The sequence below is a fragment of the Salmo salar genome, chromosome 05, assembly GCF_965601325.2.
Source record: "Salmo salar chromosome 05, fSalSal1, whole genome shotgun sequence".
NCBI lineage: Eukaryota > Metazoa > Chordata > Actinopteri > Salmoniformes > Salmonidae > Salmo > Salmo salar.
Window position 1 is genome coordinate 32,750,215 of NC_138295.1, and position 24,114 is coordinate 32,774,328.

A 24,114-nucleotide genomic window follows, 5' to 3' on the forward strand; every position below is an offset into this window, starting at 1 on the left:
CACACACACAGAGCGTGTCACACACACACAGAGCGTGTCACACACACACAGAGCGTGTCACACACACACAGAGCGTGTCACACACACACAGAGCGTGTCACACACACACAGAGCGTGTCACACACACAGAGCGTGTCACACACACACACACACACAGAGCGTGTCACACACACACACACACAGAGCGTGTCACACACACACACACACACACACAGAGCGTGTCACACACACACACACACACAGAGCGTGTCACACACACACACACACACAGAGCGTGTCACACACACACACACACACAGAGCGTCACACACAGAGCGTCACACACAGAGCGTCACACACAGAGCGTCACACACACACGTCACACACACACAGAGCGTCACACACACACAGAGCGTCACACACCACACAGAGCGTCACACACACACACAGAGCGTCACACACACACACACAGAGCGTCACACACACACACACAGAGCGTCACACACACACACACAGAGCGTCACACACAGAGCGTCACACACACACACACAGAGCGTCACACACACACACACAGAGCGTCACACACACACACACAGAGCGTCACACACACACACACAGAGCGTCACACACACACACACACACACACACAGAGCGTCACACACACACACACACACACACACAGAGCGTCACACACACACACACACACACACACAGAGCGTCACACACACACACACACACAGAGCGTCACACACACACACACACAGAGCGTCACACACACACACACACAGAGCGTCACACACACACACACACACAGAGCGTCACACACACACACACACACAGAGCGTCACACACACACACACACACACAGAGCGTCACACACACACACACACACACAGAGCGTCACACACACACACACACACAGAGCGTCACACACACACACAGAGCGTCACACACACACACACACACAGAGCGTCTCACACACACACACACACACAGAGCGTCACACACACACACACACACACAGAGCGTCACACACACACACACACACAGAGCGTCACACACACACACACACAGAGCGTCACACACACACACACACACACACACAGAGCGTCACACACACACAGCGTCACACACACACAGCGTCACACACACACACACACACACACACACACACACGTCACAGAGCGTCACACACACACAGAGCGTCACACACACACACAGAGCGTCACACACACACACAGAGCGTCACACACACACACAGAGCGTCACACACACACACAGAGCGTCACACACGCACACAGAGCGTCACACACGCACACAGAGCGTCACACACGCACACAGAGCGTCACACACGCACACAGAGCGTCACACACGCACACAGAGCGTCACACACGCACACAGAGCGTCACACACGCACACAGAGCGTCACACACACACACAGAGCGTCACACACACACACAGAGCGTCACACACACACAGAGCGTCACACACACACAGAGCGTCACACACACACAGAGCGTCACACACACACAGAGCGTCACACACACACAGAGCGTCACACACACACAGAGCGTCACACACACACAGAGCGTCACACACACACAGAGCGTCACACACACACAGAGCGTCACACACACACAGAGCGTCACACACACACAGAGCGTCACACACACACAGAGCGTCACACACACACAGAGCGTCACACACACACAGAGCGTCACACACACACACACACACAGAGCGTCACACACACACACACACACAGAGCGTCACACACACACACACAGAGCGTCACACACACACACAGAGCGTCACACACACACACAGAGCGTCACACACACACACAGAGCGTCACACACACACACAGAGCGTCACACACACACACAGAGCGTCACACACACACACACAGAGCGTCACACACACACACACACAGAGCGTCACACACACACACACACAGAGCGTCACACACACACACAGAGCGTCACACACACACACACACAGAGCGTCACACACACACACAGAGCGTCACACACACACACAGAGCGTCACACACACACACAGAGCGTCACACACACACAGAGCGTCACACACCTGTGTCCCGTTAATGTATCCCTCGCTCAGTTTCAGTCGTTCTATGTCTGCATCCCCCAGACGCCCGTTCTGAGGAGGAGGAGAGAGAAACCGTCAACCAAGTGAACACTCATATCCACAGGCGTCTTCAGAGACATTATAGAGGATCCAACTGGGTTGTACCAAGAGAACACTCATATCCACAGGCGTCTTCAGAGACATTATAGAGGATCCAACTGGGTTGTACCAAGAGAACACTCATATCCACAGGCGTCTTCAGAGACATTATAGAGGATCCAACTGGGTTGTACCAAGAGAACACTCATATCCACAGGCGTCTTCAGAGACATTATAGAGGATCCAACTGGGTTGTAGTCTAGGCTACAACACCTCGAACACTGCTGGCGTCATGACAACCAAAGAGACCCTGTTCTCTCAATAACCTCAGTCATCGGCCACATTTGAATACTTTGAAAATGTCTCCCCTTCCTTTGAGGTAATCAATGACCCAACCATTGATTCTTTCACCACCATTTCATGTTAGATCACTTCAATGAAGGATGGATGGATGAATGACACAAAAAGAGGTGGGTCCATGGCTGTAGTGCAGACTCACTCCTTTGTTTATAACTAACCCAAGAAAGAGCCCAGTGTTGTTTCCAATGGGAGCAAATTAATCAGTGGGTAAGGAGTTGGGCAGAGCCAAGCACAAGCTAGTGAGATCCTATTGGCTCGTTCTAGCATGCGTTTGCATATTTCTGTTGGACAACAGCTACTCTGAAGTGTGCTTGTGCAGTAACTCAATTCTCCCTCGCACTCAAACTTAGTCAACGGTTTGTAACAGATGCTAGTTGTGGAAACAGAAAACTATAAGTTTCAAAAGAGAAAATTAGCAAAATGCCGGCCAGAATCCATCTTGCTCCATCCCACTGCCGGCCACTGGGCTTTTCCTCACCACCTTATTTGGTAGTGAGTGGAAACTCCAAGAGGATGCTTCATATTTATACATCCGATGAAATATCTGCCTCATTGTTCCATCTGTGCTATAGCTGTGTGTAGTTCCTACTCTGTCCTCAAGGGGTCAGGCCTGTTCATCCACTGTTACAGGAGGAAATGCACATTTCCCTTCACATTCTAAAGCTGTTATCTTAACTAGTTAACAGTAAGTGTGTTAAGCACCAAGTTTTTGTCCAAACGTGGAATTATACTTAAAACTTGGAAGTCAAAGTAGATAAACAAAAGACACCTGAACCGGAAGAGGCAAAACCCACCCAGTGACAGTCATGAAACATTGCATAACACACTGAGACTAAGCATGGTAGAGGAGAATGACCGGAAAACCTTAAACCAATTAGCCCTGCTAGGATGATAAAACTGTTTTTTTTTTAAAGGCAACCCCTTCATCTTCCCAATCAGTCTGCGTTTACTCAGGAAAAAAAGGGGACTTCTCTACATCCCATCACGCCTCTAAATTCATGATAAAGCGTAGCGACTTCACTGCTGTGGACAAACACATGATTACATAACATAGGACATAATTATATTAGGAGTTCTTGAAGCAGATCCTCTTTCAGTTGATACGGTGTCTCGTTTAGAGTGATCTTAGTGGTAGGATGAGGCTGCATGCATGAGAACTGACTGCTGCATTTCTGGTGCAGTTTTGACCACGACATGCTGGGGCAAAGATGAGAATAGCTGTAATTACATGACAGAGGCCTGCAAAGGTATGTAAGGGTGGTATGAAGGTTTTCTGTGAATGTGTGGGGGTGCAGTAAGTGTGGTGGTGAGTGACGGCGTTATGCAGAGGGACGTGATGGAAAACGCATGGCCTGTTAAAGCTGTAGAGATGTCCCCCCCCCCCCCCCCACACACACACACACACACACACACACACACACACACACACACACACACACACACACACACACACACACACACACACACACACACACACACACACACACACACACACACACACACAGTAGTGTGTTAAAGGATAAGGGCTGAAATGCAACGCACAGGTACCACACAACTCACGGCGCCAGTGGGGGAACGGAGGGATGGATTATGGGATTGGATGCGATGGATGGAGGGTGATAACAGCAATCACTGGATGATGGAGGGATGGATTGAAGGAAAGATGGGGGATGACTGGTCTTTTCGCCTGCATCTAGAAACGGCCCTGGGGAGACGTGGATGGGGGCTGGGCTGTTACCTGTGTGTGGGGGAGGGGGCCGGACGGGGGGCTGAGCAGGCCCACTCTCCTCCTCTCCTCCTCCAGCGCTCTGGTCAGCTGTTCAAACTGCACCTCCTGCTCCCTCACCGACTCCAGGAGAGCAGCAGCGCTCTCACACTGTTCCATACACTCTACAGAGAGAGCACACACACTGTTCCATACACTCTACAGAGAGAGCACACACACACTGTTCCATACACTCTAGAGAGAGCACACACACACTGTTCCATACACTCTAGAGAGAGCACACACACACACACACACACTGTTCCATACACTCTACAGAGAGAGCACACACACACACACACACTGTTCCATACACTCTACAGAGAGAGCACACACACACACACACACACTGTTCCATACACTCTACAGAGAGAGCACACACACACACACAGTGTTCCATACACTCTACAGAGAGAGCACACACACACACACTGTTCCATACACTCTACAGAGAGAGAGAGCACACACACACTGCTCCATACACACTAGTAGGCTTGGGCAGTATACCGGGGTATTTCTCAATATCGTCAAAACTATTTCTTTAAAGTTTCTCAATACATTTTTATATTTGTAACTACTTTTTAAGTAAATACCTGCAGTCAACTTGTGCAATTCGTTAGGAGATAAAGCAGATTGAGTTCTTCATGTCACCTGTCACATTATGAAGCTCACCGTAGTTCCCCAGAACAGCGGTTGTTTGTAAATAGCACAACGGGGAAAAGCGGAAGGAGTTGAGTCGAGCTGTGTATTGACACGGGGGTCGCATTTTAGATTTGAAAGTCGGCGTTATGCTTCAATAGAGTGATCAGGGACGCGCAACACATTCGGCAGAAAATAGCTTCATTTTCAGAGGACAACAGAAGTGCAACTATTTGGCTGGCAGCCACACAAGTAAATGAGCTGACAATGAAAAAGCAAAGGTCTTTTTAGCAAAAAACTATGCATGGCCATATTTCTAATGTTTATCATAGGAAATATAGCTGGCTACATTCTAATGGCATACTTAAAATGAAGCTTGTATTTTACTGGTGAAAAGTAGGCTGGCTACACCGAAAAAAGAAGCTACACAGAGAATGATAGAATGGCGGTTGGTGAATTCATCCGAGTAGAGAAGTGCAACTGGAGCGCAAAATGAGTGATACGGAACAGAAATGATAAGATATTTCTTATGCATTCCTTTTTCCTGTGTGAAAAACAGAGTTCGGCGTTAACGCGACCCCTAAGTTTAACTTGCTGTTATCTAATTAAGTGGATTCATTAATAAGGTGACGGGTCATCATAGTGTGCTAGCTTTCTGCCGTGTTTGAGAAGTTAAAGCCCTCTGGATGAGTTATTTGTACATCTGCCACTGATATCTTCATTTTCTTTCATCTCCATTCTCCGCCCGTCTGCTCCTCCCTCCTCTCTGAGCAGAGCAGGCAGGTCCGATGCCCTAGCGACTCCAGGCAGACACGTATGCTCCTCCCTCCTCTCTGAGCAGAGCAGGCAGGTCCGATGCCCTAGCGACTCCAGGCAGACACGTCTGCTCCTCCCTCCTCTCTGAGCAGAGCAGGCAGGTCCGATGCCCTAGCGACTCCAGGCAGACACGTATGCTCCTCCCTCCTCTCTGAGCAGAGCAGGCAGGTCCGATGCCCTAGCGACTCCAGGCAGACACGTATGCTCCTCCCTCCTCTCTGAGCAGAGCAGGCAGGTCCGATGCCCTAGCGACTCCAGGCAGACACGTCTGCTCCTCCCTCCTCTCTGAGCAGAGCAGGCAGGTCCGATGCCCTAGCGACTCCAGGCAGACACGTCTGCTCCTCCCTGAGCAGAGCAGGCAGGTCCGATGCCCTAGCGACTCCAGGCAGACACGTCTGCTCCTCCCTCCTCTCTGAGCAGAGCAGGCAGGTCCGATGCCCTAGCGACTCCAGGCAGACACGTCTGCTCCTCCCTCCTCTCTGAGCAGAGCAGGCAGGTCCGATGCCCTAGCGACTCCAGGCAGACACGTCTGCTCCTCCCTCCTCTCTGAGCAGAGCAGGCAGGTCCGATGCCCTAGCGACTCCAGGCAGACACGTATGCGTCAATTTAAAAAGAAAAATATTTTACCTTCGCTAATAAAAGTCCTTGTAAACTCACCAAAAATAACATTCGGTAGGTCCTACCTACATATGTATCACTTTAGTTTATTTTCATTTGCACTCATTGCCATATTTAGCTAGTAGCCTCCATGGAAATTCACTACTACTTGGTCATTTTGTTAGCATTCTGCAATACACACCGTGTTTTTTGGCACCCCCTTGAGTACTAAGCCAGTAATACCGTAACTTCCGGGATGAGAGAAGGACGGTATGAAGATATGTTTAGGCAGTCTCCAGATTTTCCTACACTCTACAGAGAGCCACGTTACTTACACACACACACACAATAAAGAGAACCCCACACACACACACACCTTCCATAGTAGTATGAACAGCACTAAAGCAAAGAGCAGGAAGCCTCAAATCTCATCATGAAATCCCTAAGGTTTGACCAGCTGTCAAAGATATGTAGTCATGATAAACAGAACTTTAACTTCAATACCAGGTTTATTATCACTACACCCAATACCATCACTATGCTTGATTCCAAAACAATGTATGAGCCAGTCACAGAACGGCACTTGAGCCAGAGAGAAACTCAGCTACTGCTCTGTTCAATCACTGGGCATCTTTTGAGTTCAATATCATCACAATTGAAAAATGTTAAGTCAATAGTTTAAAGACAGCCATGTATGCATTAATGAATCAATTATAATCAATTTGACTTTGGTAAAAAAAAAAAAACGAACTACTAAACAATGGTAATAATTTGAATGGTAAATCTCTATTGATAAACTGGGTAAATCAAGATGTTGCCTCGATCTATTCACAATACAGTTGATTGCATATTATTCAACAGGAGTGTGTGCATGCACAGAGTTGAGCTTATTTTAGCTGATTTCATGGGGCTACAGAGGAATTTTTATTGGCAACTGATCAACAACATTTGTATAGAAGAAACAATTTTATAATAAAGTAATGATGTAATTTGTGAGGGAGAATATGACTCTGAATCTAGTGGAACCCAGATGGGTGGGAGAATAAGTGAATTAATTACATTTTTGGTGACAAATCAGCTTTGCATATTATCACAAAGTAATACGTCAGTGAATTGATGTTTGCGTCAGCTGTAAGCTAGCAGAGAAAGTTAGCCTAGTAGAATTAAAGCTGGAAGCTACTGGTATCATCTTGCATTGTAAAGTATTCTCGCCTGAATGGACGTGGTATTGCGACCAGTAATGAACATTTTCAACATTTCGTGTTGCATTATTCAAGTGTGTTAACTTCTGTGCAGCATGCGTGGGGTGCTAACAAAGCAGGCCAGACAGCTCTAGCAATGAATGAGTAAGTGGAGCAGGTACATTGCTCTGTGCGCTATAAAGGGGCTGCACTGAAACAGACTCACATGAATCACCTTTGACAGAAGTACTGAACGTAACAAATTCCAGTAACCAACAGGTTTTTTTTTTTAATGGAAAACGTAGAGAGGTTTCAGTATACTGTGCAACACTAAAAAGAAGAGCAAAAAAGCAGAGATACACACCTTCACCAAGGGGCGTGGCTTTGGAGAAGAGGTGAGAGGTCAGGCCAAGGTCAAAGGCTGAGCCCTAGTTGCAGGGGCTCATGGGTGGAGCAGATTAAGTTTGCCAAACCACAAGGCCAAGAAAGAGGATGGACAAGGCAAAAGGTACTGCAGAGGGGGACAGAGAGAAACAAAGAATGCAAGAGTGAAAATGCATATTTAAAAGTTTACGAATGCAGGACGATGATCGCTAAACACTTGAGTATGTAGAGTTGAACACAAGTGCTGCTGAGAAAATAATACAAATAAACTCCTGTTCACTCCGCCATCATCCAGAAGGCGAGGTCAGTACAGGTGCATCAAAGCTGCACCGAGAGACTGAAAAACAGCTTTATCAAGGCCATCAGACTTAAATAACCATCACTAGCCGGCTTCCACCCGGTTATGCAACCCTGCACCTTAGAGGCTGCTGCCCTATATACATAGACTTGGAATCACTGGCCACTGTAATATTGGAACACTAGTCACTTTAATAATAATTTACATATTGCTTTAGTCATCTCATATTTATATACTGTATTCTACTGTATTTTTAGCCAATGCCACTGTGATCTAATATTTATATTAAAAATGCATGCTATATTGGTAAACATATCGGCCGATATGTCTAGTTTAACAGCGATGTGAAAAACCTTTGTCAAAGTTGGCGTGCATACCTATAGAACGTAATGACGCCACGTAAAATTGTGCTATACGTGCAACACAGCATTCCTAACCTAGCCCACAATGTCTGCTGTGTGGATCAAGCAGTTAACAAGTCAAGCAGTTATTTGAAAGAGTAACAACATTTCAGCGAGACGACTCAAAAAGGTGAAATCCATCAACGCCAAGATAATGGAATTCATTGCACTTGACAATCAACTGTTCTCTGTCGTGGGTGATGTTGGCTTTCGCGACTGGTCAAGCATCGGTACACACTAACGTTACCAAGTGCGCTATTGTTCAGATGTTGCCCTACCGGAGTCACACAGTAATAGCGTCACTGCTATTAGCTTTCACGACATACTATGGAACGCCGTTTGGGTCTTTGTGTGTCAAAAGATATGTCAAATAACACTTTGACGCGTTAAATAAGCTTTAAATTTGAAACGTTGAATAAACAGTTCTATTATAGAATGTTGTGTGTTCTGAATTTGCACATGCAAGCCAAGCTCCACACTACTATCAGTAGCACTGTCAAAGCTGTACAAAAAAGTCAGCAAACACCGGCCACAAACTGTGTTTATAATACCACATCATTTGTTCGACCGCAACTTCTGGGGTAGCTAGCTGAGGTACCTAGCGCCAATACAACCAGCCTGAAAACAATGGCCAGTAGAAACTGCAGTCATTTTCACTATTCTTAGCAATGATTTAGGAATCCTTGTGAGCAAGTATTAGCTAGGTAACCACTTGTTCGCCTATCGAAATTGAACTTCAGTTCATGAAAATAAATAGCTCGCCAGCTACTTAACCCTGTTGCCCAAAGCTAACGTTATAAGCAGCCAGCTAGCGTCATCTGGCTAGTGAGGCTCGACCTGTTCGGGTTGTGTAGCTAGCCACAATAAGGATAAGGCACAATAGTGGACTTTGCGGTTAGCCTTCAAAATAAAAGTAGATCTTTGAAAGTGATGTAGAAGGTTACCATTGGTGGAATCATGCCATATTTAGACTAGATAATGTTAAACAAGGTTGGAATGTGAAGCAATGACATGGGGTATCAGTCTGTGACACCCACAGAACACAACTGTGAAGAGTTTACGCAAATATTAGCGTTGTAGCTCTTATCACAGGACTGCGACTGTGAAATCGCCTCCCCAGTCAGCCTATTGTGTGTATTGACATTCATATTGCACTGTACAGTTTTAACTAAGGATTGGAGATCAATAAAATGGGCTAACAGTCTACTCAATACCCAATATATTTTCCCCCAATGTCCTCAGAGTTATCAGACTCAAACATCCACGCAGTATCGTTTTTCTTCGGGAATAGTGTTCAATACACGTAGGTTGACAATAAACGTGACTCAATTCACAGTTGTTTCATAAGAGCTACCATGCGAATTTTCTTTGGGTGTCACTGAGTAGACATACCCCATGTCAATGACCAACAATCCATAGGTAAGGCTGTACAGTGAAATAAGTATGCTCCAATGCAATTTCAAAGTATCATACATCAAGTGCGATTTCAACAGATTTGTCAAATTAACAAATAATCTTTTGTTGATTTTTTGTTTTCCCCCTTTTTCCCCCCAATTTCGTGGTATCCAATTGGTAGTTACAGTCTTGTCTCATCGCTGCAACTCCCATACGGACTCGGGAGAGGTGACGGTTGAGAGCCATGCATCCTCCGAAACACAACCCAACCAAGCCGCACTGCTTCTTGACACAATGCACATCCAACCCAGAAGCCAGCCGCACCAATGTGGCGACCTGGTCAGCGTGCACTGTGCCCGGCGCGCCACAGGAGTCGCTAGTGAGCGATGAGACAAAGATATCCCTGCCGGCCAAACCCTCCCTTACCCGGACGACGCTGGGCAAATTGTGCGTCGCCCCATGGACGTCCCGGTCGCGGCGACAGAGCCTGGGCTCGAACCCAGAGTCTCTGGTGGCACAGCTAGCACTGCGATGCAGTACCTTAGACCGCTGTGCCACCCGGGAGCCCCTTTTGTTGATTTTTATATAACATCCCAACCTCGTTTAGCATGATCTATTCAATTACAGCATAAATCTACTATTTGTATTCATTTGCATCACTGCCAATGACATACTTTTATTTTGTAGGCTAACTGCAAAGTCCACTTAATTACAATGACGCCTACCCTGTCCAAACCCGGACGATGATGGGCCAATTGTGCGCCTCCCTATGGGACTCCCAATCACGGCCGGCTGTGATAGCCTGGATTTGAACCAGGGACTGTAGTGACGCCTCTTGCACTGAGATGCAGTGCCTTAACACACACACAGACGCAGCGGTCTAACTATTTAACTGTAATAGAATGCGTAAAAAGGCCGCAAAACTTTTAAATATCAGTATCAGGTTTTTTGGCAAGGAAACTATTGGATATCGTACCGGCCAAAAATGTCATATCGGTGCATCACTAATTTATTTCTTAATTCCATTCATTTACTTTTATATTTGTGTGTATTGTTGTGAATTGTTTTTAGATACTAATGCACTGTTGGAGCTAGGAACACAAACATTTCGCTACACCCGCAGTAACATCTGCACGTGACCTCTGTTCATTTGGTGAAACAGCCCAATGGCTATCCAGCCAGACAATACACACACCTATATTACACTAGCTTTAACAGTACAGTAGCTGTGGATCAGTTGAGACTGCAGCTCTTGTCTGGGCCAGACGAAACACACCGTCAGCAGAGAGACAAGAACACCAACTCCCAGGATCCATCTCGCCTCTCCTTTGTTTAATACCCTCCAGTACTGGCCGTCCCTCCCCCAGCCCATTTCTCGCTCACTCTCCCAACCTCGCCTTAAGCCCCTTCGCTCCTTTTTCTCTACCAATCTCTGTCCATCCTTCTATCCCCCTCTTTCATCCCTCTCCCTCACTGTTCTTCGTTCCAGCCTCTTCAGAGCACACAATAGAACGGAATAGATAACATGCAGTATTATCAGAGCCAGACAAACAGGCTCAGACAGTAGTAATTACTCTTATCTGCTGATAAAACATCTCATGCACCCATTGGTTCCTGGCTTAAAAAGAGGTCACTATACCAAGGCTCCACACACAAACAAGCACAGACATACACCTGTCAAACCGGTTTGGCTAGGGAGGGGCATGGGGAGAGACGGAGGTGACCACATTTGTCTCTTTCGGTCTGACACATACAGACAGAGGACTCATGGTATACTACTGCCTCTCTCAACAGCTACTGAAAATCAGGAGTAAGAGCTGTGGTTTAAGGGTCAGCCACATCGGGAAATGGGTACTTAGCACCTGTACCCAGAGAGTCGTCAGTTAACAGTTTTACCTCAGATTTGCTTCTTTTAAATACTCAAGGCGGCAGTAGCTTGTTTGCCTTGTGCCTGCTGTAGCTAATGTACGCTAACTGGCAAGCTACACTAACGTTGCTAGCTAGCTATAATTTGTAATAAGCCGCTGACACTAACCAGATTGCCACAACTAGATAACTAGCAACATCATTAAATCACAATGGATTTGTAAAAAAAAGAAAAAGCAGCTACCTGTTAGCTGTCGAGAGTCAATGGAGTAGCTAGCTAGCTAGCTAGCTATGTTGTGCTAAATGGCTATACTAACCATTTAGCTAACGTTAGATGGCAAGAGAAATGGCCGTATGGGATAATGGAGAGTGAATGAAATGATTTCGTCATCTTGATAGATAGCTAGCTTGGTAGAGCATTTAGTGTTGTGTGCACTGTGCTTCCTGGCTCAGTAAGAAAGCGAACATTAGGTAGCTAACTTATGAAAAGGTGCACATTAACACCTTAACAAAATTCCTTCTTCTAGGACAAAACTGCTTAGCTAGATGTAAAGATCTGCTTTAGGAAAAATATGCAACTTTGTTGTAGTTCGAACAATTGATGAAAAGGGAGTGGATTACACTGAGAAAAGTGCCCTCTTTCTTGTCACTTCTGTCAGCGCATACACTGATTGGCTCAAAGTCAAGTTCTCGGCCACTGACGAGCATTGCGATTCTACAAGTAGAAACGGCAGGGGTGTAATCAATACGCAGATTCTGCTGCAAAACATTTTACAACAGACACCATTTAACCCAAAAGGAAAACGCAACCAAGAGTTTTAACAAATTACCGTACGACAGACCACGTATTCACCCTGCACACCCTAACTGACAAAACAAAACAGCAAAATCTTCAACATTTCATAAAAAAAAAAAGGCTGATTCAATTTGGCATGAGGGCCTGCTATGGAAAGTAGTGTTGGGAGAAAAACATGACATAAAATGTCTTTCCATAGGACCAGGTGGTGAGACAGGGATGCAGCTTAAGCCCCACCCTCAACATATATCAACGCGTTGGGGACGGCACAAGAACAGTCTGCAGCACCCGGCCTCACCCTACTAGAATCTGAAGTCAAACGTCTACTGTTTGCTGATGATCTGGTGCTTCTGTCCCCAACAAAGGAGGGCCTACGCAGCCCCTAGATCTTCTGCACAGATTCTGTCAGACCTGGGCCCTGACCGTAGATCTCAGTAAGACAAAAATGGTGTTCCAAAAAAGGTCCAGTCGCCAGGACCATAAATTCCATGTAGACACCGTTGCCCTAGAGCACACAACAAAAAAACGACAAACCTCGGCCTAAACATCAGCGCCACAGGTAACTTCCAAAGCTGTGAACGATCTGTGAGAAGGCAAAAACTCACGACGCCAGGACAGCGGAGTCAATCACCACCTTCCGGAGACACCTGAAACCCCACCTCTTTAAGGAATACCTAGGATAGGATAAAGTAATCCTTCTAACCCCCCCTTAAAAGATTTAGATGCACTATTGTAAAGTGGTTGTTCCACTGGATATCATAAGGTGAATGCACCATTTTGTAAGTCGCTCTGGATAAGAGCGTCTGCTAAATGACTTAAATGTAAATGTTAAAAGGGCCTGCTGTGCCATCAAAAGGAACATACCAATTAGGATCCATCTAAAAATACTTGAATCAGTTATAGAATCCATTGCACTGTGGTTGTGAGGTCCGCTCACCAACCAAGAATTCGCAAGATGGGGCAAACACCAAATTGAGACTGCATGCAGAATTCTGCAAAAACATCCTCCATGTCCAACATAAAACAAATAATGCATGCAGAGCAGAATTAGGCCAACACCCGCTAATGATCAAAATCCAGAAAAGAGCCATTAAATTCTACAAATGTCTAAAAGGAAGCGATTCCCAAACCTTCCATAACAAAGCCATCACCTACAGAGAAATCAACCTGGAGAAGAGCCCCCTAAGCAAGCTGGTCCCAGGGCTCTGTTCACAAACAAACAGACCCAACAGAGATCCAGGACAGCAACAATTAGACCCAACCAAAATCAGGAGAAACAAAAAGATAATTACTTGACACATTGGAAAGCATTTACAAAAAAACAGCGCAAACTAGAATGCTATTTGGCCCTAAACAGAGAGTACACCGGGGTAGAATACCTGACCACTGTGACTGACCCAAAATGAAGGAAAGCTTTGACTATGTACAGACTCAGTGAGCATAGCCTAGCAATTGAGAAAGACTGCTGAAGGCAGACCTGGCTCTCAAGAGAAGACAGGCTATGTGCACACTGCCCACAAAATGAGGTAGAAACTGAGCTGCACTTCCTAACCCTCTGCCAAATGTATGACCATATTAGAGACACATATTTCCCTCAGATTACACAGACCCACAAAGAAATTGAAAACAAATCCAATTTTGATAAACTCATATGTATTGGGTGAAATACCACAGTGTGCCATCACAGCAGCAAGATTTGTGACCTGTTGCCACAAGAAAAGGGCAACCAGTGAAGAACAAACCAATTGTAAATAACCTATATTTATTTTCCCTTTTTGTACATCATTACAACACTGTATATAGACATGACATTTGAAATGTCTTTATTCTTTTAGAACTCGTGTAATGTTTACTGTTAACTTGTAGCTTATTTCACTTGTGTGTTATTCATTTCACTTGCTTGGCAATGTAAACATTGTTTCCCATGCCAATAAAGCCCCTTAAAGTGAAATTGAATTGAAAGAGCGAGAGGTGCTGACAAAGGGGTAAAAAGGTGAAAGGAGGAACAGAGGTGTATTGTGAAATGGGAAGGGAGGGAGGGGGGGGGGGGGGGCTGACTCACAGTTTCACCTGTGGGGGACTGAGTGTGTGAGAACGAGAAAGAAGCAGAATGAGAAAAAGAATAGTGTGAGAGAAAGTGTCCGAGCCACAGAGAGCAAGGGTAGAGACCAGGCCAGCATGGAATGTGATGACATCACTGCGTAGAACTGCCCTTTAAACAATAGAAATAGCACCTCTATGACATCACTGAGTAGAACTGCCCTTTAAACAATAGAAAAAACACCTCTAGCTGCCTCGTCGGCTCCTGTCTGATGACTCACCACACACACAAATCCCGTTCCACTTCTGTTGCTTTTTGCTCTGCTTAGGATGGATGACAGACAGAGGCAGAAGAGGCAGCTAGAGACAACTTCTATTGTTTAAAAAAGGGATGAATACTTCTCAAGCGGGTTGCTTTATTTTGGAATAGAGGTGTTCAGGAATCAGAGATGAATGGGGGGTGAAGAAGTGATGAGGATGGATGACATTTTAACAAACACACAGCCAAAGGCCACTGCCCACCTGCACAAACTCTTGTCCAGTAACACATGCCCTTATATGGGAAGACGCAGCACAGCAGCACAGAACTGTTGTTATCTACCCCACAGTCAGGAGAGAAAGAGGGGAGGAGTAGGGAGAAGATAAGGAGTGCTGAATAAAATAAAGTGAAGCTTACATTCCTCAGACTGTGTCGGCTCAAATCGCTACAAAAGTCCCTAGTTAAGACACAACAAACCGTAGTAGGAGAACTGTGGGTTCAGTATGGAGACAGTAACATCTCAAGGCAAGCCTCGGTCACAGTGACCCATTCACAAAGCGAGCAAAACCCAGTCTGGCATTCCACACAGTCTCATTCATTTAGTGAAACCCATCATTACCACTCAAATCCAAATGTTTGTTATCATTTACAAATAAGGAATGTGTGTGTGTGAGATTGAGCATATTTTTTTGGTCGTTGGTGTGTGGGTCTGCGTGTCTGAGTGTAAACCACAGACGGTGGGGAATTCGCAGCTGTTCGTTTGGGCGGCCACTGGAACAATGAGAAGTTTGTGTGAGTGAGCACAAGCGTGAAAGTGTTAAGAGTGCGGCTTAGGCCGTGTGTGTTTAAGGGGGGCTGAATTTACTGATTTTGCCTCTGCTTCAATCATCCATCACGTTGAACACCTTTTAGTTCTCCTTAAATGCTTTCAATATTTGTATTGAATTTATAAAATATTGTGCTATTGTAGAGGCCAGATTTAGACATCGCTACATAAACTTGGTGTTGAAGACAGGGATGCAAACTGGTGAGGGCTCAAAAAGGCAACACTGTTGCACTGAAACAAGCAAAAAAATAAATAAATCCCTGTTAGGGGGAAATGCAGGTTAACGAATTAAACAAAGAAAATGATCTACATGCTCAGTCTGTGTAAAATAAAGTGGTTCATGTGAACCTAACTCACAGCTAAAAAAATGTAAAGAAAGCAATCCAATGTTAGTTGCCTAGACTTTACTGCAAATGACGCTTAAGTCTTAAGAGAAAAAAAACCCCACTTATATTGCAATTAGCCATGACAGCCTTTATAATAGAACGCTTGTAACCACACACACACACACACACACACCTACCTAAATATTGCACTTGGGAAAAAACATGTTAAAGTAGAAATATAACTAAACTAAAAGGCATTCTATTTTTGCTCTATTAGAGTGGCCACTATAGTAGACATCGATCAAGTGCACAAGGCTACGTGTGCAAAAATAACGTTGACTGAGTAAAACATTTAATAGTCCCCCCTCACTCACACACGTGTTTCTGTAAAGTGCAACACGACAAGCCATATCTTTGGGCTATACGGCACATTATTACATTGTACACTTTCTGCCTGTGGACATCTGTTCTACAATGTGCCAGCAGAGCATGACACCCTTTGTTGGCATAACTGATCTCTTTCAGGCAGAGAGTACACCTGGCATACACACTTTTTTCCCACTGTATTGAAAAAGTGAGAAATCGGGAAAGTGTGTGGTGTTCCATTCACCTCTATAGAGGGATCCAGATTAAGCCAGGCCCAGCTGTACTTGTTCAACAAGCAACGCCTCATTTTCACCTAATTCTCTCATTCTGAAAATTAACCACATACTGTCGAGGTTAAACATTAGTTCGTTAGCTAGTTAACATTTCACAGACTGCCAGGGTCCAGTAAGCAACTAACGCGTTATAACATGAGGAACGGCAAGGAGACGTATACCAGTTAATACTATAGCGAATTGGTTAGGTTATGAATGTTAGCTCATCTGATGTTGTAACGTTAGCTGTCTGACTATTAGTCAGCTAATTTTCACACCATAAACTTAAATGATTTGATAAGTTAAGTTGGCTAATGTTACGCAACATTTCTCTGGCTAGCTAACAGAGAATTCGATCCAGCTAGCAAGATACTGTTGTTAAGTAACGTTAACAATACTTGTTCCACCACACCTTCTCCCTCACCTCAAACTATCCAAATGCCAGTTTTTCGGTTACAGCTCATGAGGCGCTGATGCTGTAACTCGCAAAGTGGTTGTCTCTTCGCTCATCAATAGCGTGCTGCATTCAGTTATATGAACGATTGGCTGAGCCTTTGATACAGACAGTATTTTTCCAAACGCACATCACTCGTTTGCTTACAGCCAGTAGTCTGATCCAAAGCCAAGCCCCCGCCCAAACTTCTCATCAGAACCACACGAATCACGTAGGTTAGTGATGCACTGATATTACATTTTTGGCAGATGCCCATATTTTCCTTGCTCCCCCCAAAAAAACTATACAGATAACAGATATTTAAAATTTTAGCAGCCTTTTAAGCATTCTAGTTCAGTTAAATAGTTAAACACACACGGACGCAGCCGTCTAAGGCACTGCATCTCAGTGCAAGAGGCGTAACTGCAGTCCCTGGTTCGAATCCAGGCTGTATCATATCCGGCCTTGATTGGGAGTCCCATAGGGCAGCGCACAATTGGCCCAGCGTCTTCCGGGTTTGGCCGTCATTGTATTTCAGAATTTGTTTTTAACTGACTTGCCTAGTTAAATCAAGGTTTAACACACACACACACACACCAACAAGTTATGTCCCCATTACCAGTAAAACAATCAAAACCTATTTCTTTCACTTACTTGCTGTGCTGTTTCATTGTTCATTTGTTCAGTCTCATCAAATAAGTGTCAAATAAGGTGGTTGACCAATCAGGACCTGAATATGACTGCACGTCACAATTTAACACGTTCATACATTTTTTTACATCGTTATTACACATTGATTACACTATCACTTGTATCTCATGTGTCAACGATTCATCGATACGTATGCTATGATGCTGGTAAAGTTGTCCCGCGCACCTACAGTGCTGGTCATTTAAAAAAGCTAGCTAGCTCATGGACGCAAACAATGTTGTTTTGCTATGTTTTTGGGGAAGAACAATCTGTTTCAGTAGCTAGCAAGCTAACTATATAGCTAGGTGTCATCTAAAATAACAGTCCTTATTTGATTCATGGTGGCCGGACCCATCTATGTGAAGCTAGCCACAATAGTGGACTTCGCGGTTAGCCTTTAAAATAAAAGTATGGCATAATTTTACTATTTGTATTAATTTGCATCACTGTCAATTACATAGTTTTATTTTGAAGGTTAACTGCAAAGTCCACTATTGTGGCTAATCCTTATTGTGGCTAGCTTCACAACACATAACCCGGTCAGGTTGAGCCTCACTAGCCAAATGAGGCAAGCTGGCTGCTTATAACGTTAGCTTTGGGCAACAGGGTTTATTTTCAACAGGGTTTATTTTTTTTAAGTATTTATTTTCATGAACTGAAGTTAAATTTCAATAGGCGAACAACAAGTGGCTACCTAGCTAATACTTACAAGGATTCCTAAATCATTGCTAAGAACAGGGAATATGACTGCAGTTTCTACTGGTCATTGTTTTCAGGATGGTTGTATTGGTGCTAGCTAGGTACCAAGCTAAAGTTAGCTACCCCAGAAGTTGCGGTCGAACAAATGATGCTTTATTACCAACGTGGTATTGTAAACAACTTAGAGCCAATTTTGTTACCGTAAGCCTACTACCTGCATTTCAAGGTAGCGTGTACAGTTTCAGCATAGACAATACGTAGCTATTACAAAAGTGCACATACTCAGACACACTGAGCGTTGATTGATCATAGCAGAGAAAGCCATAAGACAGATTTAGACATTGCATATAACAGTTCCTTTCATGTCCTGCTGTTCATAGAAATAATTCAATATACCAGTTATCGCAGGAAATGAAGAGTGAGTTTGGGCGGGAAATCACAACATTTCATCAACCTATAACCAATATTAAACCCTAGTGTGTTGGGCATTACAATCGGATGGCTTGCAGCTTCCCTCTGAATTGATGATTGCCTGGGTGCTGCCAGCTATGGACAGGCTTGAAATAAACCAACTTAAGGAAAACTTACATACCCTTCATTTAGTGACAAATAGTATAGTCAAAAGTTGACACCTACTCATTCAAGGTTTTTTCTTTATTTTTTACTATTTTCTACATTGTAGAATAATAGTGAAAACAACAAAACTATGAAATAATACATATGGAATCATATAGTAACCAAAAAAAAGTGGCGAACAAATCAAAATATATATTTGAGATTCTTCAAAGTATCCAACCTTTGCCTTGATGGCAGCGTTGCATACTCTTGGCATTTTCTCAACCAGCTTCATGAGGTAGTCACCTGGAATGCATTTCAACAGATGTGCATTGTTCAAAGTTAATTTGTAGAATTTCTTTCCTTCTTAATGTGTTTGAGCCAATCACTTGTGTTGTGACAACCCTGGAATGAGTAGGGGTCCAAACTTTTGACTGGTACTGTACCTTTTTTTGGACGAGACCGACTGACAAATTACCCTATTTACACTTTGTAGTCATTTCAACCAGATACAGTTGAAGTCGGAAGTTTACATACACTTAGGTTGGAGTCATTAAAACTCGTTTTTATACCACTCCACAAATTTCTTGTTAACAAACTATGGTTTTGGCAAGTCGGTTAGGACATCTACTTTGTGCATGACAAGTCAATTTTCCAACAATTGTTTAAAGATTATTTCACTTATAATTCACTGTATCACAATTCCAGTGGGTCAGAAGATTACATACAGTAAGTTGACTGTAGCCTTTAAACAGCTTGGAAAATTCCAGAAAATTATGTCATGCCTTTAGATGCTTCTGATAGGCTAATTGACATCAATTGAGTCAATTGGAGGTGTACCTGTGGATGTATTTCAAGACCTACCTTCAAACTCAGTGCCTCTTTGCTTGACATGGGAAAATCTAAATAAATCAGGCAAGACCTCAGAAAATAATTGTAGACCTCCACAAGTCTGGTTCATCCTTGGGAGCAATTTCCAAATGCCTGAAGGTACCACATTCATCTGTACAAACAAAAGTACGCAGGTATAAACACCATTGGACTACGCAGCCATCATATCGCTCAGAAAGGAGACGCGTTCTGTCTCCCAGAGATGAACGTACTTTGGTGTGAAAAGTGCAAATCAATCCCAGAACAGCAAAGGACCTTGTGAAGATGCTGGAGGAAATGGGTACAAAAGTATCTATATCCACAGTAAAACGAGTCCTATATCAACATAACCTGAAAGGCAGCTCTGCAAGGAAGAAGCCACTGCTCCAAAACCGTAATAAAAAAGCCAGACTACGGTTTGCAACTGCACATGGGGACAAAGATCGTACTCTGGTCTGATAAAACAAAAATAGAACTGCTTGGCCAGAATGACCATCATTATGTTTGGATGAAAAAGGGGGAGGCTTGCAAGCCAAAGAACACCATCTCAACCGTGAAGCACGGGGGTGGCAGCATCATGTTGTGGGGATGCTTTGCTGCAGGAGGGACTAGTGCACTTCACAAAATAGAAGGCATCATGAGGCAGGAAAATTATGTGGATATATTGAAGTAACATGTCAAGATATCAGTCAGGAAGTTCAAGCTTGGTCGCAAATGAGTCTTCCAAATATACATTGACCCCAAGCATACTTCCAAAGTTGTGGCAAAATGGCTTAAGGACAACAAAGTCAAGGTATTGGAGTGGCCATCACAAAGCCCTGACCTCAATCCCATCGAAAATGTGTGGGAAGAACTGAAAAAGCATGTGCGAGCAAGGAGGCCTACAAACCTGACACGATTACACCAGCTCTGTCAGGAGGAATGGGCCAAAATTCACCCAACTTATTGTGGGAAGCTTGTGGAAGGCTACCCAAAACATTTGACCCAAGTTAAACAATTCAAAGGCAATGCTATCAAATACTAATTGAGTATATGTAAACTTCTGACCCACTGGGAATGTGATGAAAGAAATAAAAGCTGAAATAAATCACTCTACACCATTATTCTGACATTTCACATTCTTAAAATAAAAGTAGTGATCCTAACTGACCTTAGACAGGGATTTTTTTACCAGGAATAAATGTCAGGAATTATGAAAAACTGAGTTTAAATGTATTTGGCTAAGGTGTATGTATACTTCCGACTTCAACTGTAGATAAAAAAAAAGCATCTCTATGTCGCTTTAAGAAGATTCCTAGTCGACTTATTGCGGCATCATACCCTTTCCAAGTAAGTAGTAAGATATTTTAGCCTTAAAGCCTATCGGAAGTCAGCTGTGAGTATCGCTGAACAATAACATTGCTGCCTCCCTCACCCCCACCTTTCCCTTCCCAGGCCCTTCCTAAGAAACAGGATGTTTTGGATTCTCCTTCAGGGATGAGTGAAGACATGAGTGGTCTTCACTTTAGATAAGCAGTAGGGTGCGCACAAGCCTTTGTTCCACACCCAATTCGGCTCTCCAAGCTCGGTTCTCTTAATTCACTGACCTTGGCTGGACTATGGGGTATAGCAACAGTACAAAGTTGCCACTAATCTCGCTGCCACTACCTGCGGTCACTGTTCTTTCACTTCCATCTATCATTTTGAGGCTTCTACCTTCACTCCTAACCGCCCTCCCACTCGTGTTGAGGAAGTAAACTAATCAATTAAACCTGTAAGAGGAAGAAAAAGCGGATGCTACTGCAACAACCAACCATTATCTCAACTGCACTGACGTCAATATCTCTAGGTCACCATGTCAGCAGATAAAAGCAGAGTGCCTTAGGCGCAATGATACAGAATACATGTGCACTCAGATGCACGCAGGCCTGATACAACACTGACACACCACGAGTCATATCATCCTGTCTGATTCTGCAGCAGTCGGTGTGACTCAGCCTAGCCAGGGGACATCTGAATACAGCGTAGCTTTCACGCATTAGTTATTAACCCGAAATCTTGGTTACTTTTTGGGTTAAACAACTAATTGACCGACGTCCGTTTAATTATTTGAATTCCATTTTGCTCAGGTTTTTTCTGTGTGCTCAATGCACAGTTTCTGTAGAGATCTCACATTTCAGGCTTGATCTGACTGATGTAGTTTCCAACAGGCAAATATTCCACAGTTAATTACCATGTTTTCTGCACTAAACTACAATGACCATAATCCATTGGGTGCCCGCCTACTTGTCCAGTCTGTGCTGAGCACTAAGCTATAATAATAGGTGTGGAATAGAGACGAGAGAACGTGTGATCGAGAGGGCTGGAAAGCAGTTGCTTTGCGAGCTCTCTCTACCTGAAAACATGGCCTTCAGAAAGTACTCATACCACATTTTTTGGGTGTTACAGCCTGAACTCAAAATTGATTAAATATATTTTTTCCTCACCCATCTACACACAATACCAAATAATGACAAAGTGAAAACATTTTTGGACATTTTAGCGAATTTACGGAAAACGAAATACAGAAATCTAAATTACATAAGTATTCAAACCCCTGAGTCAATACTTTGTAGAAGCACCTTTGGAAGCAATTACAGCTGTGAGTCTTTCTGGGTAAGTGTCTAAGAGCTTTCCACAACTGGACCGTTTCAAAATTAGCCCATTATTATTTTCTAAATTTCGGTTTTAGAGTATTGCTAAACCATCATTTTCAGGTCTTTCCATAGATTTAAGTCAAAACTAACTTGGCCACTCAGGAACATTCCCCGTCTTGCTAAGCAACTACAGTGTAGATTTGACATTGTGTTTTAGGTTATTGTCCTGCTGAAAAAGGTGAACACATCTCCCAGTCTCTGGTGGAAAGCAGACAACCAGGTTTTCCTCTAGGGTTTTGCCAGTGCTTAGCGCCATTCCGTTTCTTTTTTTTATCCTAACAAACTCGCAAGTCCTTAACAATTACAAGCATACACGTAGCATGAAGCCGCTACTACAGTGCCTTCGTTCGAAAAAGTATTCAGACACCTTCCCATTTCCCACATTTGTTACATTACAGCGTTATTCTAAAAATGATTTTAATTCTCAATCTACACACAAATTTCTGCTAATGTATTAAAAAAGTAACACCTTATTTACATAAGTACTCATACCCTTTGCTATGAGTGCTCAATTTCGAGTAAGGTGCATCCGGTTTCCATTGATCATCCTTGAGATGATTCTACAACTTGATTGGAGTCCACCTGTGGTATATTAAATCGATTGGACATGATTTGGAAAGGCACACACCTGTCTAGATAAGGTCCCACAGTTGATAGTGCATGTCAGAGCAAAAACCAAGCCATGAGGTCGAAGGAATTGTCCGTAGAGGTCCGAGACAGGATTGTGTCGAGGCACAGATCTGGGGAAGGGCACAAAAACATTTCTGCAGCATCGAAGGTCCCAAAGAACAGTGGCTTCCATCATTCTTAAATGCAAGTTTAGAAACTGGCACCATCCCTACGATGAAGCATGGTGGTGGCAGCATCATGCTGTGGGGAAGTTTTTCAGGGACTGGGAGACAAGTCAGGATCAAGGGAAAGAGATCCTTGATGAAAACCTGCTCTAGAGCACTCAGGATGACATTTTTTTTAAAAGTTTTATATACATTTTAGAAGGCTGTACTGTAACAAAATGTGGAAAAAGTCAAGGGGTCTGAATACTTTCCGAATGCACTGTATGCTTGGAAATATGGAGTGGTAATCAGTAATGTGTTGTATTGGATTTGCCACAAACATAACACTTTGTATTCAGGAAAAAAGTCAATTGCTTGACAACATTTTTTGCAGTATTACTTTGCTTAGTTGCAAACAGGGAATTGTGGAATATTTTTTTAAATTCTGTACAGGCTTCCTTTTCGCTGTCAATTAGGTAGTATTGTGGAGTAACTACAATGTTGTTAATGTATGCTCAGTTTTCTATCATAGCCATTAAACTAACTGTTTTATAGTAACCATTGGCCTCATGGTGAAATCCCTGAGCTGTATCCTTCCTGTCCGGCTACGGAGTTAGGAAGGACGTCTATCTTTACAGTGACAGTGTGTATTGATAATCCATCCAA

At 43.8% G+C, this 24,114-nt stretch overlaps 1 protein-coding gene across 12 annotated transcripts in view; it reads right to left on the bottom strand.

The window, feature by feature from the left end:
- Positions 1-24,114, bottom strand: part of LOC106604654 (catenin delta-1) — a 46,713-nt gene that overhangs the window by 13,873 nt on the left and 8,726 nt on the right. For 6 of the 12 annotated variants that reach the window (XM_045718080.2, XM_082975156.1, XM_082975154.1 and 3 more), the window contains 3 exons: positions 7,889-8,035; positions 4,265-4,416; positions 2,071-2,139 (listed from right to left, as the gene is read on the bottom strand). In XM_045718080.2, the coding sequence (XP_045574036.1) occupies positions 2,071-2,139; positions 4,265-4,411 (216 nt within the window). In that variant the 5' untranslated portion in view covers positions 4,412-4,416; positions 7,889-8,035. The remainder of the gene's footprint in view (positions 1-2,070; positions 2,140-4,264; positions 4,417-7,888; positions 8,036-24,114) is intronic. The other 6 variants (XM_082975151.1, XM_082975153.1, XM_082975158.1 and 3 more) reach the window with 3 other exon arrangements.